The 14,138-nt window shown below is 40.9% G+C and overlaps 1 protein-coding gene across 2 annotated transcripts in view; it reads right to left on the bottom strand.

Annotated features, from left to right (window-relative positions):
- Window positions 1-14,138, bottom strand: part of POU6F2 (POU class 6 homeobox 2) — a 677,794-nt gene that overhangs the window by 464,447 nt on the left and 199,209 nt on the right. For both annotated transcript variants that reach the window (XM_063922531.1, XM_063922532.1), the window contains exon 2: window positions 5,954-6,045. In XM_063922531.1, coding sequence (XP_063778601.1) covers window positions 5,954-6,045 — 92 coding nt within the window. The remainder of the gene's footprint in view (window positions 1-5,953; window positions 6,046-14,138) is intronic.

Below are 14,138 nucleotides of genomic sequence, written 5' to 3'. Positions count from 1 at the left end.
GGGTAATTCAGAATTGATCGCAGCAGCAAATTTGTTAGCAGTTGGGCAAAACCATGTGCACTGCAGGTGTGGCAGATATAACATGTGCAGAGAGAGTTAGATTTGGGTGGGTTATTTTGTTTCTGTGCAGGGTAAATACTGCCTGCTTTATTTTTACACTGCAATTTAGATTTCAGTTTGAACACACCACACCCAAATTTAACTCTCTCTGCACATCTTATATCTGCACCCCTGCAGTGCACACGGGGGGTCATTCCGAGTTGTTCGCTAGCTGCATTCGTTCGCTGTGCAGCAATGAGGCAAAAAAATGTCACTTCTGCGCATGCGTATGCGGCGCAATGCGCACGTGTGATGTACTATTACAACGAATTATGTAGTTTCACACAGGGTCTAGCAATGCATTTCAGTCGCACTGGTTGCCGCAGAGTGATTGACAAGAAGTGGGCGTTTCTGGGTGTCAACTGACCGTTTTCAGGGAGTGTTTGAAAAAATGCAAGCCAGCCAGGAAAAACACATTCCAGGAAAAACGCAGGCGTGGCTGGGCGAACACAGGGCGTCTTTGTGACGTCAACACAGGAACTGAATAGTCTGAAGTGATCGCAAGCGCTGAGTAGGTTTTGAGCTACTCTGAAACTGCACAAAAAAACTTTGTAGCTGCACTGCAATCCTTTCGTTCGCACTTCTGCTAAGCTAAAATACACTCGCAGTGGGAGGCGGCATAGCGTTTGCACGGCTGCTAAAAACTGCTAGCGAGCGAACAACTCAGAATGACCACCATGGTTTTGCCGAACTGCTAACAAATTTGCTGCTGCGATCAACTCTGAATTAGGCCCTATGTCTGTCTGATTTGGTTCGCTCCCATTTATGTCTTGTTCCCCTCACACGGCATGTGTCAATTTGTTGAGTGCCCCAACCTTTGGAATCCTTACATTACTTGAAAAAATTTGAATTATTATACAGGGTGAATAAAAAATAAAAACTCCCAGATTTTAAAAGTTAACAAAAAAGCATGGTAAAAGTGATTAAAATTTTTAGTACATAATCTAAAAGTGCATGAAATACAGTTTCTTTTTTAATTGGTTTTGAATATGATATCGTGCAGATGGTGGCCTTCATTTGTGATACATATTTGTAGTTGATTTCTTAAGTTGCGCATCACTCGGCGGGCAATTTCTAGCGTTATCACCACAGTTTCATGACATAGTTTGCTTTCATTTGTCTGGCTAGGTTAACAAGCAGAAATTTATTCACTGGGCAGAAAACAATCCTCATCAGCTTCAGGAAAGGCCTCTATACAGCCAATAGGGCCATCTGACAGCTGAGGTCTACAAACATCTACCAAGAACCATTAATGAACTGAAGGCTGCTACACACCAAGAAATGACAATGTCCTATTCAAAACCACCTGAAAAAATATGGTATTCCGTGCACTTTTATATTATGTACTAACATTTTGAATAGCATTTACCATGAATTTTTTGTTAACCTTTAAAATCTGGGAGGTTGTTTTTTTTGTGCCTCTAGCAGTATAACACCACTTACAGCAACATGATTATGCTTTAATATATAGGATTCAGCTTGATGCAAAATTCAGAAACAAGGTTTATATGTTGGAGCTACCGTAAGAACAATATCTAAAATATACAATGTACCCATTTCTGATCAAAATGCTCTAACAACTGTGATCGTTCCATGCTTTCAGTTATTAGCTGATACCAACAGACCGCCATGTTTTTTGGTGGCTCGGACTGAGTGCAATAAGTAAAATGGAAAGTTTTCTACACACATGTAGTCAAATTGCACACAGGTCCTGTTTCATGGCATGAAGGCTGATCAACAACATTTGCTCATGGATGGCAGCTAAACTACTGAATTGCAGATTTCAAGAGAAACTTTCAAACTACGTGGACTCATCAAGTCTTTATGTTACACACATGCTTTCATCTAGCACAAACATCTTTTAGTTTGCTCAACGGCTACTAATAATGCAAATTTAATGATTGCCAAAAGCAATATGATTTCAAAAACTCCCAGGAGGTCTTAATATACGTGAAATGCTGCATTCAACATCTACCTGTCTTTTCAAGGATGCTACTTACACTTTGATTTAAGCAAGAGAACAAGAAGAGTGTGTCATAACATGCATTACATTAGACATGAGACATTTTGCATTGCATATTCACACACTCCAGTATCTAGTTTAAGCATGAATGAGCTAAGAAGAAATATAATAAATAAATAAACAGGTTTATTAAGAGTATATACATTTACAGGGAGAGATTTATCACAGCTTGGGGAAAGATAAAGTGGAGTGAGATAAAGTACCAACCAATTAGCCTCTACCATAACTGCCATTTTACAGTCTGTGGGCCGGGGTGTCTTAAAATACATCGCCACCCACTGCAGCGGGAAGTGACATGTGCTGGGAGTCCCCAGGCTCCTCCTCCTCCTCCCCCCTGCAGCCGGAAGCATAAATGGCTGTGTTGCGGGGGGAGAAGGAGCTGGGGGATCGGTGCCTGTTGCCTGGACAAAGGTGAGGGGGGGTTGGAAGGTGCAGCACTGGTCGGCGGGTGAGGCGCTGGTTGGCGGGATGCAGCGCTTGGCAGCGGTGGGTGTGAAAGAAGCCCGTAGGCTTCTATAGGATATCGCAATCAAAAGTTGGCGATACACTTGGCAGCGAAAACACGGCGGCCAGGTCTTAGTACATATGAAAATGTGGTAAAACTCCCAAAAATGGGGGTTTTACTGCATTTTCCCTTTAGTACATCCCGCCCCCAATTTGAAAAGAAAACAGACATTAATTGTTTTTGGTACTTTATCTCACTCCAAGTTTTGATAAATCTCCCCCAGGTGCTGATTGGTTGGTACTTTATTTCTTTCCACTTTATCGCTCTCCAAGTTTGATCAATCTACCCCACAGTCAAATATGCTAAGTTGATTAAACAATTATGCAAGGCTTTAACATTAAAATAGAATGTCAATATAATGGAGTAAATATGCCTCCTATAACCCAAATCATTCAATCGCTGTTCAAATGGGCATAATGGCCATTTGCACCATTCAAAAACTGACAATACACAACAAAAGACCAGCACTGTGACAATTTACATGTTACTGATGACTAAGATTTGACAACACTCAGACTCGCGTCTTTCATGGTCCATACTTGAATTACCCTTTTGAGGCTAAAATACCAAAAAATCATTCACTAACATGGATTGGCATAAAATATAAAATGTATTAATAAAAAATGCATATACACATATCATTCACAAACAGCTTAAGTAAAACAATTTAACTTCTATTATAAAAAAACATTGAAAAATCAGATCTGTTAATTTATAAGAAGTAACCACTCAATACACGTTATAAAACTGTAATGGTAGAGATTCCAAATTATGTATATCACCCATTCAGAATCCACAATGACAAATCTAATAATATTTGGTCAAACCAACTCAGAAACTGAAATACATATAATAATGCCATTGTCTCATTGGCCTTTGATAAAGTATACTATTGAGACAAAAGGCATAAAAGAGTACGATTTTTGGAAACCACCTTACATGCGGAGACCCAAAAGTCACAGAGAGCTTTGGACAGTGATATGAAGGATGACTTATATTTTCCTCTATGAGGGCCGAGGGATTCATAGTTGGCAGTAATACAGCATGTCAATCATTAGTCACCTCTATTGAATCAAGTGAGACGTTTATACCAAGCATTTATTGGATTGGATATCTTTGTGTTATAGTGGATTGGGTATTCAAACTTATTACAGTATGGATATGTCTGTATGGCTAAATGTGAAGCCAAAACATCATATTATTAGGACTCATGGGTCTTAATTAAGACGTCTATCAGTTGTATCACCATTCAAAGATCTCTGTTACTTTTTGTTCTCCTTATACAGTTTATTATAAAGTGGTACTCCAAAGATCATAGCAACTGACGCTTTTCATTTCAATTTGATACTTTTTCAAAGGCTGCTGATACAACAGCATTATTATATGTGTCCCAATTTCTAGGTTGATCCTATATTATTGGAATCCAGACATTATATTGCTGATTATGATTTGACAACTATATGTAGTTTCATTTAGAGTGGTTACTTCTTATTGATTGATATATCTGTTTTTACAATGGTATTTTTTTAACTGAGGTTTATTATTTTACTTATATTTCTATATGCATTTCTCATTAATAACTTCTACTATTGATGACAATATTGTAAAGGTTGGCTGCCATATTAATCTTACATTATATAAATACTCTATAATAGGCCCGCCTTCCAGAGTATTGCAATGCTATAGCAAAAGGCTTCTTTGCAGAACATATTAGTGCATATGCATAGTTGTGAGAGTGCATGCATCAAAAATCAGCCATTATTTCTTTATTGGGCAATGAGGTTGCGCATGCCCAGTAAGTTTTGTACCTTTTTTATATTGTGTACGCACAAGAATAGGAAAAGAATAGTAGGTTGTTTTTCTGCAAAATGTTATAAGGCTTATTGAAGTTTGATACATGCAGACATACTGCATGTATCAAAGTATCCTCAATGTAAAGTGTGGTTCTGGTAGCATCATTTTATGGTTGTTGTTTTTCAGTGGCAGTGAAAGGTAATATTGATAGGGAGGAAGTATTTATTTAAAATTGGCAATCATTCAATGCTCATTACAAGAGCAGCACTGGAGTGGCTTAAAGTCATGAAAATAGTGGCCCCCAAGTCCTGGGCCAAACATCTGTGGAACTTGATGTCCCTTGCTTGCTGCTCCTCAAATACACTGACACAGCTTGGGCAACTGCCATCAAACTTATTATAGACTTTACCAAATTATTATTTTTTTTTTACATTTACTTTCTTTTTTTTCTGGTACCCTGTAAAGATGAATGTGTTACTCACAAACAAAAATTCTCATTCTAAAAATAAAAATCCCAGGATGTAAGATCCACTGTAAGTGTGGGGAAATGTGATGTGGCAAAATACTTCCCTACTTCTTACTTAGTAAATACTGTAAGTAGCAAAGTAGTAAGTACCTGTAAGTAGTAAGTACCCTTTTCCCCTTTAAAGTAAGATAAATTGGGGGAACGCCTGTGAAAAATAATGCTTGAATGGTTAAATGTGAGCTTGAGTAACTCATCTAACAGTCAAATGTACTCCATAGGGAGCTACTTTGTCTAACAAGCTCCTTTTCCATATTTAATGGAGAGAAAAAGCTCTGTGACGCGTCTTGTATGTTCCAATTTATACATCTTCTGTTAAGAACTCGTGCTAAAAATCATTTCAGTTTCCCTTTGTCTCGGGAAAATGTTTTGATATTAATCTGACACATCTGTGAATGATGAGTTTAGGCTCATTAACATATACTGCAGGGCTAAATAGAGGCTCTTGATGGCTGAAAGTTGATGGAGGTGAGATTGCAGGGAAACCCCAGGACTGTTTTATGAAATATTGATAGAAAGTGGCACACATGTAAGAAATAATATAGAAAAAAACAACTACGATATGTTTAAGCATTACAAAGCAAAGTTTCAATATAGACAGCAACATCAAGAAGATACTGTATAAAAGGGATTTTTTTATATCATTACAATGTAGATATATTCTTTTCATTTTATATTTACTGTCTAGTCATACAATAGTATTTTTCACATTTGAATGTGGTTATAATCATTTAATGATATATTTAATGATATAGACATGTAATAATAAGTTAGGTACAACTGGTTCAAATTATAAATGCACATTTTAAAGATAACTGAACTTTAATTGAAAATTGTTACCTCTATTAGCTTCTACTCATTATAACAACTACAGTAACATTTAAAACATTGACCTTCCTTTAATACTACTAATAAAGCACAAGCTCCTTAAAAATAACAACAAAGCTGTCTGCATATAATTTATAATAGCTCAATCTTCAGTTCATAAAAGATAAATGCATATCATTACCTGTGGCCCAACTGAGAATCCTGGATGAGACTGGCTGAGATGATGAGGATCGCTCGTACCCGACTCAGACGGCACAGAGTTTCCTCTGGCCCCTGGAATGCAAAGAGAATCTCTGTCTTATTATCTGTACCAGAGATCAGCACATTACATTTCACTTGTGATGTCACAGAGCATCAGGCTGAAAATGATATGCTTAAACGGTTTATCAATAACACGGGAGCTCAAATCACTTATCAACTGCATAAATTATGCTAACACTGGTTCAGAGCAGTTGGCTCATTCAGGGAGATACAGTGATCTGACAGCTGAGAAACTGAACCTATCATCACTGAGGCTAATGTGGGTCGCATTATATCAATTTACATACATGACTTCCCAGCGTGACTGTTCAGCATAATTTCTTTTCATGCTCAGATGAGCAACTGCTAGTATAATTTCTAAATGCAAACCAAATAAAGGAACACGGCGAGCATGATTTATTTACTACAGAGATGTACATCATCTTTGTCTCTCAATGTCCAAAATATATCTGGCAAAATCATTATGCTCCAACAATTAACTAGATAAAGTGCATTATAATAAATTATTCCATCATGTTATACTTTTAGTTTAGTTTATTGTGTCCAACAGATGTAAAATGTTTGTTCCATATTGCTATCACCTCTAACCAGGGGCAGATATAGGGGTGAGAGCGCCCCTAGGTGTAAAAGTAACGGCTGCTCCAGCTTGCCTAATTTTATAATTTTTATTGGTTGGCTATAATCCCCCATTTTAGGCTAGCCAATTTAATAGAATAATAAAAAAAAACAATATGACATTTTTTTTTAATTATGTCGACATAGTAACTAATACCCCTTTCACATCGCACAAATAACCCGGTATCGACACAACATATTGCCGTGTCGACACGGGTCAGTGTGCGATGTGAAAGCACTTTGCGAGAATTAGCGGGTTGTCTTACCCAGTAATTCAACCCGGTATAAAAGAAGGATTATACCCGGGTTGAATACCGGGTCAGGCGCAGTGTGAATGGGAGCCGCGTCGATGCGACACGGTTCCCATTCACAGCATAGGGAGAGGCGGCGCAGGAGATGAGCTCATCTCCCAGCGCCGCCTCCGCCCCTGCTGCTGCTGCGCCCCCCGCTGCTATGGCAACCGACCCGGTATATTGACGGGTCGGAAAGCCAGCAAAGGAGAGCAAATGCCGGATCCCACCCGGTAAGGACACGTTTCTCTTACCGGGTGGGATCCGGCATTTGCGATCTGAAAGCGGTATAAGTAGTACAGCTTACATGGGCAGTCTTACCCATTTACACTCCATTCAGTAGATTGTAAGCTTGCGAGCAGGGCCTTCCTACCTCTATGACTGTTTGTTATTACCCAGTTTGAAATATCATTGTTATTTCCAATTGTAAAGCGCTACGGAATTTGCTGCGCTATATAAGAAATTGCAAATAAATAAATAATTCAAGATGGCATGTACAGTGGAAATATTTTGCAGTTACTGGTACTTTTTGGGCTGACAGTACCAGTGGCGGATCCAGCAGGGGGCGATGAGGCGATCGCTCCCCATAACTCAACGTCCCAGACCCGCCCACTTGTTCCTGCGGGCAGCAGCGGTGGGGGAAGCTGAGTGCGACAGCCTGGATCTGGCCGCATTGACAGGGCAATTGAGACGGCGCTGGGCGGGACCACCCAGTGTGCCCCAGCTACCAGCGGTAGCAGCAGCACAACTCCCCGCACCGCAGCCTAGTTTGCTCCTTCAGCTACGGAGGAGCTGCCGCCGCCGCCACTATGTCTGGCTGATCAGAAACCGCAAGGAAGCACAACAGGTGAGGAGCGGGGAGAGGAGGGGTAGGCGAATGGCTGGTGTGGAGAGAGCATTTGGAGTTCTGTCCTGCGGAGAGGCAGGGCAGGAGAGACAGGGAGCCTGTCCCGGCAGATGGAGGAGCGCTGGGTGGACGGGACTCTACTGTATCCTATTGTGTCTGTGTATGTACTGTATGGTACATCACTAGTGTCTATGTGCATGGAGTGTTACGTGTGTGTGTGTGTGTGTGTGTGTGTGTGTGTGTGTGTGTGTTAGTAGTGTATGTATGGTGTATCACTAGTGTGTGTGTGTGTGTGTGTGTGTGTGTGTGTTAGTAGTGTATGTATGGTGTATCACTAGTGTGTGTGTGTGTGTGTGTGTGTGTGTGTGTTAGTAGTGTATGTATGGTGTATCACTAGTGTGTGTGTGTGTGTGTGTGTGTGTGTGTTAGTAGTGTATGTATGGTGTATCACTAGTGTGTGTGTGTGTGTGTGTGTTAGTAGTGTATGTATGGTGTATCACTAGTGTCTGTGTGTGAGTGTGTGTTAGTAGAGTATGTATGGTATATCACTAGTGTGTGTGTGTGTGTGTGTGTGTGTGTGTGTGTTAGTAGGGCATTTATGGTGTATCACTACGGCCTAGTGGACTGGACTGGAAGGGGGAGTCCAGATTAATTTTAAAACCGCCCCCCCTATAGGAGGAGTCTAGATCCGCCCCTGGACAGTACCAACACAAGCATCCAAGTGCCGCCCCCAAACAGGTGCTGCCCCTAGGCACGTGCCTCAGGTGCCTAATAGGAAATTTGCCACTGCCTCTAACATCATTTTAGATAGCAAGCTCTTTTGATCAGAATATTAACTTTTCAAGTGTTATGTACAGTATGTTTGTGCTATATAGCAATATAATATTTTCCGAGAAATGCTATTTTTTAGACATAAAAAAGCTTCTTAATAACATTTGCTGTACAATGATGTCACGAAAGCCAGAGTGTCAATAGCCAACTTTATTTAACTGCAAGAAGTCTGAAACATGACAAATTACTACTTTGCTACATATGTTTTTTCACCTCATACTGTATCTGAAAGACCTCTTTAAAAAAAATAAAAAATAAAAAAGATGACCTCGATATATAATTGTTACGGTGCAGTAAGTCAGTATATATTTTGCACATCCTGTATCTTACTCGCTTGGTTCAGAGTAGGGTTGTATAGCATATTCATAACTGTTCTGTGAACTATTTGCCTTATTCTGCATTTGTCCAGAAAAGTTTGCACGATGCGACATCAGCCTACCACAATCACGCAAATTGTAATAAATGGATCAGCATTGTTCCAGCTCTATTCAGAGTTCAAATCCCGCAAACTAACAAATATGTGGCAAAATGTCAGTCTATGGGATATCAAAGCAAAAGTGGACCTAAAGATTATATCACCAGAACTAACGCTACTTAAAATATTTTGTTTATATTGTAATAGGTACATGCATAATGATATGAAAGTTATAGAAGTACAACATTGGGGGTAATTCCAAGTTGATCGCAGCAGGAAATTTTTTAGCAGTTGGGTAAAACCATGTGCACTGCAGGTGTGGCAGATATAACATTTGCAGAGAGAGTTAGATTTGGGTGGGTTATTTTATTTCTGTGCAGGGTAAATACTGGCTGCTTTATTTTTACACTGCAAATTAGATTGTTGATTGAACACACCACACCCAAATCTAACTCTCTCTGCACATGTTATATCTGCCTCCCCTGCAGTGCACATGGTTTTGCCCAATTGCTAACAGAATTCCTGCTGCAATCAACTTGGAATTACCCCCATTGTACTGTAATAAACCAGATAAACATGTAACTTTGTACTGTGGTTTCCACCTCCTCAGATCATTTTATTTTATCTGGTCAATAGCCAAACACTGAATATGCCAAATACACAAGGTTCTCAATTTAAATCTTTTATATATATCATGTACAGGGGTGGATTGGGAAAAAAAAGCGGCCCTGGAAAAATTTGTAATAGTGGCCCCACATGGGCAGCATCAGAGGTGTAAGGTCTAGCCATGGGCCATGGCAGCAGCACCCTCCCCCCAATACTTTCCAGATAGTGGGCATGTCCAGCATCAAGGGGGACATTAAAAAGAAATAAAATTACATATTATGAGTACATTATATGATACACCTTCAGAATTTAGGAAACTATGGTGGTCAGTCCGAGTTGTTCGCTCGCTGCCGATTTTCGCAGTGCAGCAATCAAGTGAAAAAATGGCAAAAATGTGCATGCGCATGGTACGCAGCGTGCATGCGCTAAGTACTTTCACACAAAACTTTGTAGATTTACACAAGCTCAAGCGACGTTTTTTCGTCGCTCGTGTGATCGTAGTGTGATTGACAGGAAGTGGGTGTTTCTGGACGGAAACTGGCCGTTTTCAGGGAGTGTGCTAAAAAACGCAGGCGTGCCAGGTAAAAACGCAGGAGTGGCTGGAGAAACAAGGGAGTGGCTGGCCGAATACAGGGCATGTTTGTGACGTCAAACCAGGAACTAAACGGACTGAGGTGATCGCAGGCTAGGAGTAGGTCTGGAGCTACTCAGAAACTGCAGGGAATTATTTAGTAGCAGTTCTGCTAATCTTTCGTTCGCTATTCTGCTAAGCTAAGATACACTCCCAGAGGGCGAAGGCCTAGCGTTTGCAATGCTGCTAAAAGCAGCTAGCGAGCGAACAACTCTGAATGACCACCTATATCATTCTTTAGAAAGATATATTTTCTTGCTTATTACACCAACCGTATCCCAATCACTATTCACTCAATCTTATATGTCAGCCAAGCAGGCAGACAGAGCATACACTAGATCATCTGCAATCACAGGCTAAGGGGCAAAGTAATTTTTATATATGCAAATTATTTTGCATCTTATTCATTATGTCTATAAAAAGGACCATGTCCTCAAACTAAACAGGCCCCACGGGTGTGTTGGCCCACTTTGGATCTTCCCTGTAAACCCTATGGCCAATCCGCCTCTGATCACATAGGCAGGCCCAGTCAAGGCTTCTGCTTTGGGCTCCAAATTTTGAATCACCCAACATTTTCTAACTAAATAACATTTTTGTCCTTTCCTCTTGAGGCACGAATTTGGAGAATACAGAAACTTAAATTCACTTGTATAAAAATATGAGGCATGAGGCAGTAGCTGATAAACGGACCCTGGCCCAATTTGGGATGGACCCAAATGGGTCACACAGGCTCTGCATGCTACCTGTAGCGCTGTGAGCTAGAAGGGCTTCCCGCCGCTTGCTTTGCATCAGAGGGAAGTCAGACTGCAATGGGCTCTGGACCTAGGAACATAGGTACTGAGTGGCAAGACCTTTAGTGGTGCCTAGATCCCTGCACCCTTATAGCACCTGTTCCCAGCACCTGGAGATGATGTAATAATATTATAATGTTGCCTGTCATAGGAATAGTTCCAACAGGATAATAGACAAGTAAAAAAGGTTAACTACCGGGTCATAAGAGTACAATCAGGAACATATAAACTGGTGTATGTGTGTATCTATATATAACCACCGTGTGCAGCACGGACAGCTGCTAGACGTTCGCTGAACTGTTACTGTAGGCACACGTCTGGTAGCCCCCAGGTTCATTTTGATGGTAAGCTGCTCCACTGTAGAATGTCGGTCGGTTCTCATGCACCTTCAAAGCTGATCTTCACCTCTCACATTAATGGCACGTGGTGCTCTGCAGCTTCCACGGTGGTTATTTGCAATGGTGCCATCTGTCCAGTCATGATACACCTTCATCACAGCAGTATGCAAACAATTCCCAAACTGCGTTGTTTAAGAAATACTGCCAACCTTCCATGAAAGCCGATAATCATCCCTTTTTGCAACTCGGATAAATTTCCCCTTTAACCAATGACAGCAATGAGTGCTATGTGTGCAGAAGGTCTTTTTTCATACAATTAGGGTGTTGTTAGATCAAAACCTATAAAGTTACAGTATCATGTGTTATCCATATTTTTATTTATTTGTTTATTTTTCATTCCAATATAGGATTTGGGAAAATGTTATTTAACCAATATATTTTCTTATAAATAATGTAAAAACAACTGAGAGCATTAAAGTGGCAATAAAATTGACTGCTACACATGATTCAATGGACTTTCTATCTATATGGCGTTATGTCAATCAGAACAGAGGTACATAATAGGATTAAGTAATAAATGTGCAAAGCTATTATGCGCAAATTTGAAAATCTGATTAATCTGTAATATCCTTTGTGCCGAAAGTCAGAAATGGACATTGCTTGGGGAATACTTACAAGCACTCAGCTGAAATATCTAAATTGATTTTGGAACAAACTAATAAAAACACAGAGACTTGCTGACATTTTTATAAAGTGATTTCTGTCAAAGTACGTCTGGCATTTAAATGACCACTGTCATTTTCAGACCGGGAGAAGATGCCCTATTATAATTGTGGAAAACAAAACACAAATATAACAGTTTCTTGAAAATATCATATATAAAAGCAGTGTTTTTCCAATAATTATTTTAAATAGTCCTGAGATAGAGTTTAAGTACATCGAGTTACTCATAGAATGCATTTCATATGTGCTAAGATGTTTATTACAATAGAAAGATCATCATAGCTTGTGGAGTATCTATATCTATGTTTTCTTGTGACAGGTCACCGACTAGTTTAGAGGCTTTTAGATTTGGAAGCTTAGTTATAAAAAGTTGTCAGTGCCACAGCACACCTCTTCACAGCAGCCACTGTTCTATGCTACTCAGAATAAAAAGCTATGCATGAAGGTGATTACTGTTAGAGGCACCAAGATGGAACAATTCCACACAAGTATGCTGTCAGTTAGCTACATGTGCAATGTTATTTCTAAGAAGATAACAATGCGTTATGATAATTTATGCATGTAGCAAGTCTGAACTCGATAGTGTTTTACACATGCTCTCAGAATATATCTCTAATTCCACCCTGGGCACACAGAAGTGCTTAGTTTCGCAATGAAACAGGAAAAAGATAAACATTTGCAGGACGCAGTTTGCACTTCCGCTATTGGAGGACTGTGCTTTTCTAGGCAGGGACACTGAGAAGGGGCTGGTTCAGGTATTGATTACTTGGGCCCAGGCTTCTCTTGTAGTGAAGGACCACCCGCCATGACCCTGCGCCCTAGCTTTATAATGGTGCACAGTTTTTTAGTGAGTCTTTTACAGAGCTACACCCAGTGACGGATTTCCCACTAGGCACGTGGGGCATGTGCCTATGGGCGGTACCTCCTGGGGATGGCACAGCTGTCTCCTCCCCCCAAGACACACCAGTAACCCACAGCTGCTGCTGACCACCCGCCCACTCAGCACCAGAGCCTCCCGCCCCCCCCTCCCACCCTCCTGGCACTTTCTGGCCCCAGCAGCTGTCTGTGCAGTGATCGGACAGCTGCGGGGTGGCTCATGCTTGTTTCTTGTTGCGTGCAGCACGCAGAATGTGTGCTGCAGGGGACAGCCCTGTCCAGGGCAGCAGTAGCAGTGCTGGGGTGGTCAGGACTCGGGAGCATTGCAGGGATAGTCTCTATCAGCAGCAGCTCATGTACAGCAGTCGGTACGGCACCACCGCAGTGGAATGGATAAGCGCTCTCTGTCGGGGAGCATGAGCCGGCAGCAAGGATCAGCCAGATGGGAGAGGCAGCTATGGAGAGGGCCCTGTGGCTCCCACCAAGAGCACCAAGGACAAGAAGAAGCCGTAGAGTCAGGATGAAGGGTGAAGGGGGAAAGAAGTCCAAGGAATTTGTAAGTGCAGCAGTCCTGGTGACAGCGTCATTGCATCCCCCCACTGCCAGTGCCTCCCCACTCTCTGCTAGTACTTCCACCCTCTGCCAGTGACTCCATCTTCCTCTGTCAGGGGAGGTACATCATACTCTATACTATAGAGAAGGGGAGGCAAATTCTGTTCTATACTATGGGGAGAGGGACACAAAGGCATTACTTTTTTTTTTTTTTAGGGGGGTTATCAATAATGTTGTGCCTAGGGGCGTCCAGATACCTAAATCTGCCTCTGGCTATACCCCCATATTTGGCCATGCCCCACTCTATAACATGAAGTGTAGTGAAGGGAATAGTGTTTATAATGTCACAAGTTATAATACTGTGGTGGCTTAACCATATCTTTGCAAATATATGTAACTAAGATCTCTGAATTTTCTACTAACATGTAGTGTTCAACTCTTATTGCTAATACCCTTTGTTGTGATGGGGAAAATCTTTTTCATGTAGTTTCCTTCTTTAGAATAACCCCTTACTTTCAAGCATCTGAAGGGTATTACTAAATTGATTGAGCAACTTCCATTTTATATTACAAGTTATAATACATAAATTG

This window comes from Pseudophryne corroboree, chromosome 5 (assembly GCF_028390025.1).
Source record: "Pseudophryne corroboree isolate aPseCor3 chromosome 5, aPseCor3.hap2, whole genome shotgun sequence".
Classification (NCBI taxonomy): domain Eukaryota; kingdom Metazoa; phylum Chordata; class Amphibia; order Anura; family Myobatrachidae; genus Pseudophryne; species Pseudophryne corroboree.
Note: the sequence above shows the minus strand (reverse complement) of the source record. Positions and strands in the feature narration are given on the sequence as shown.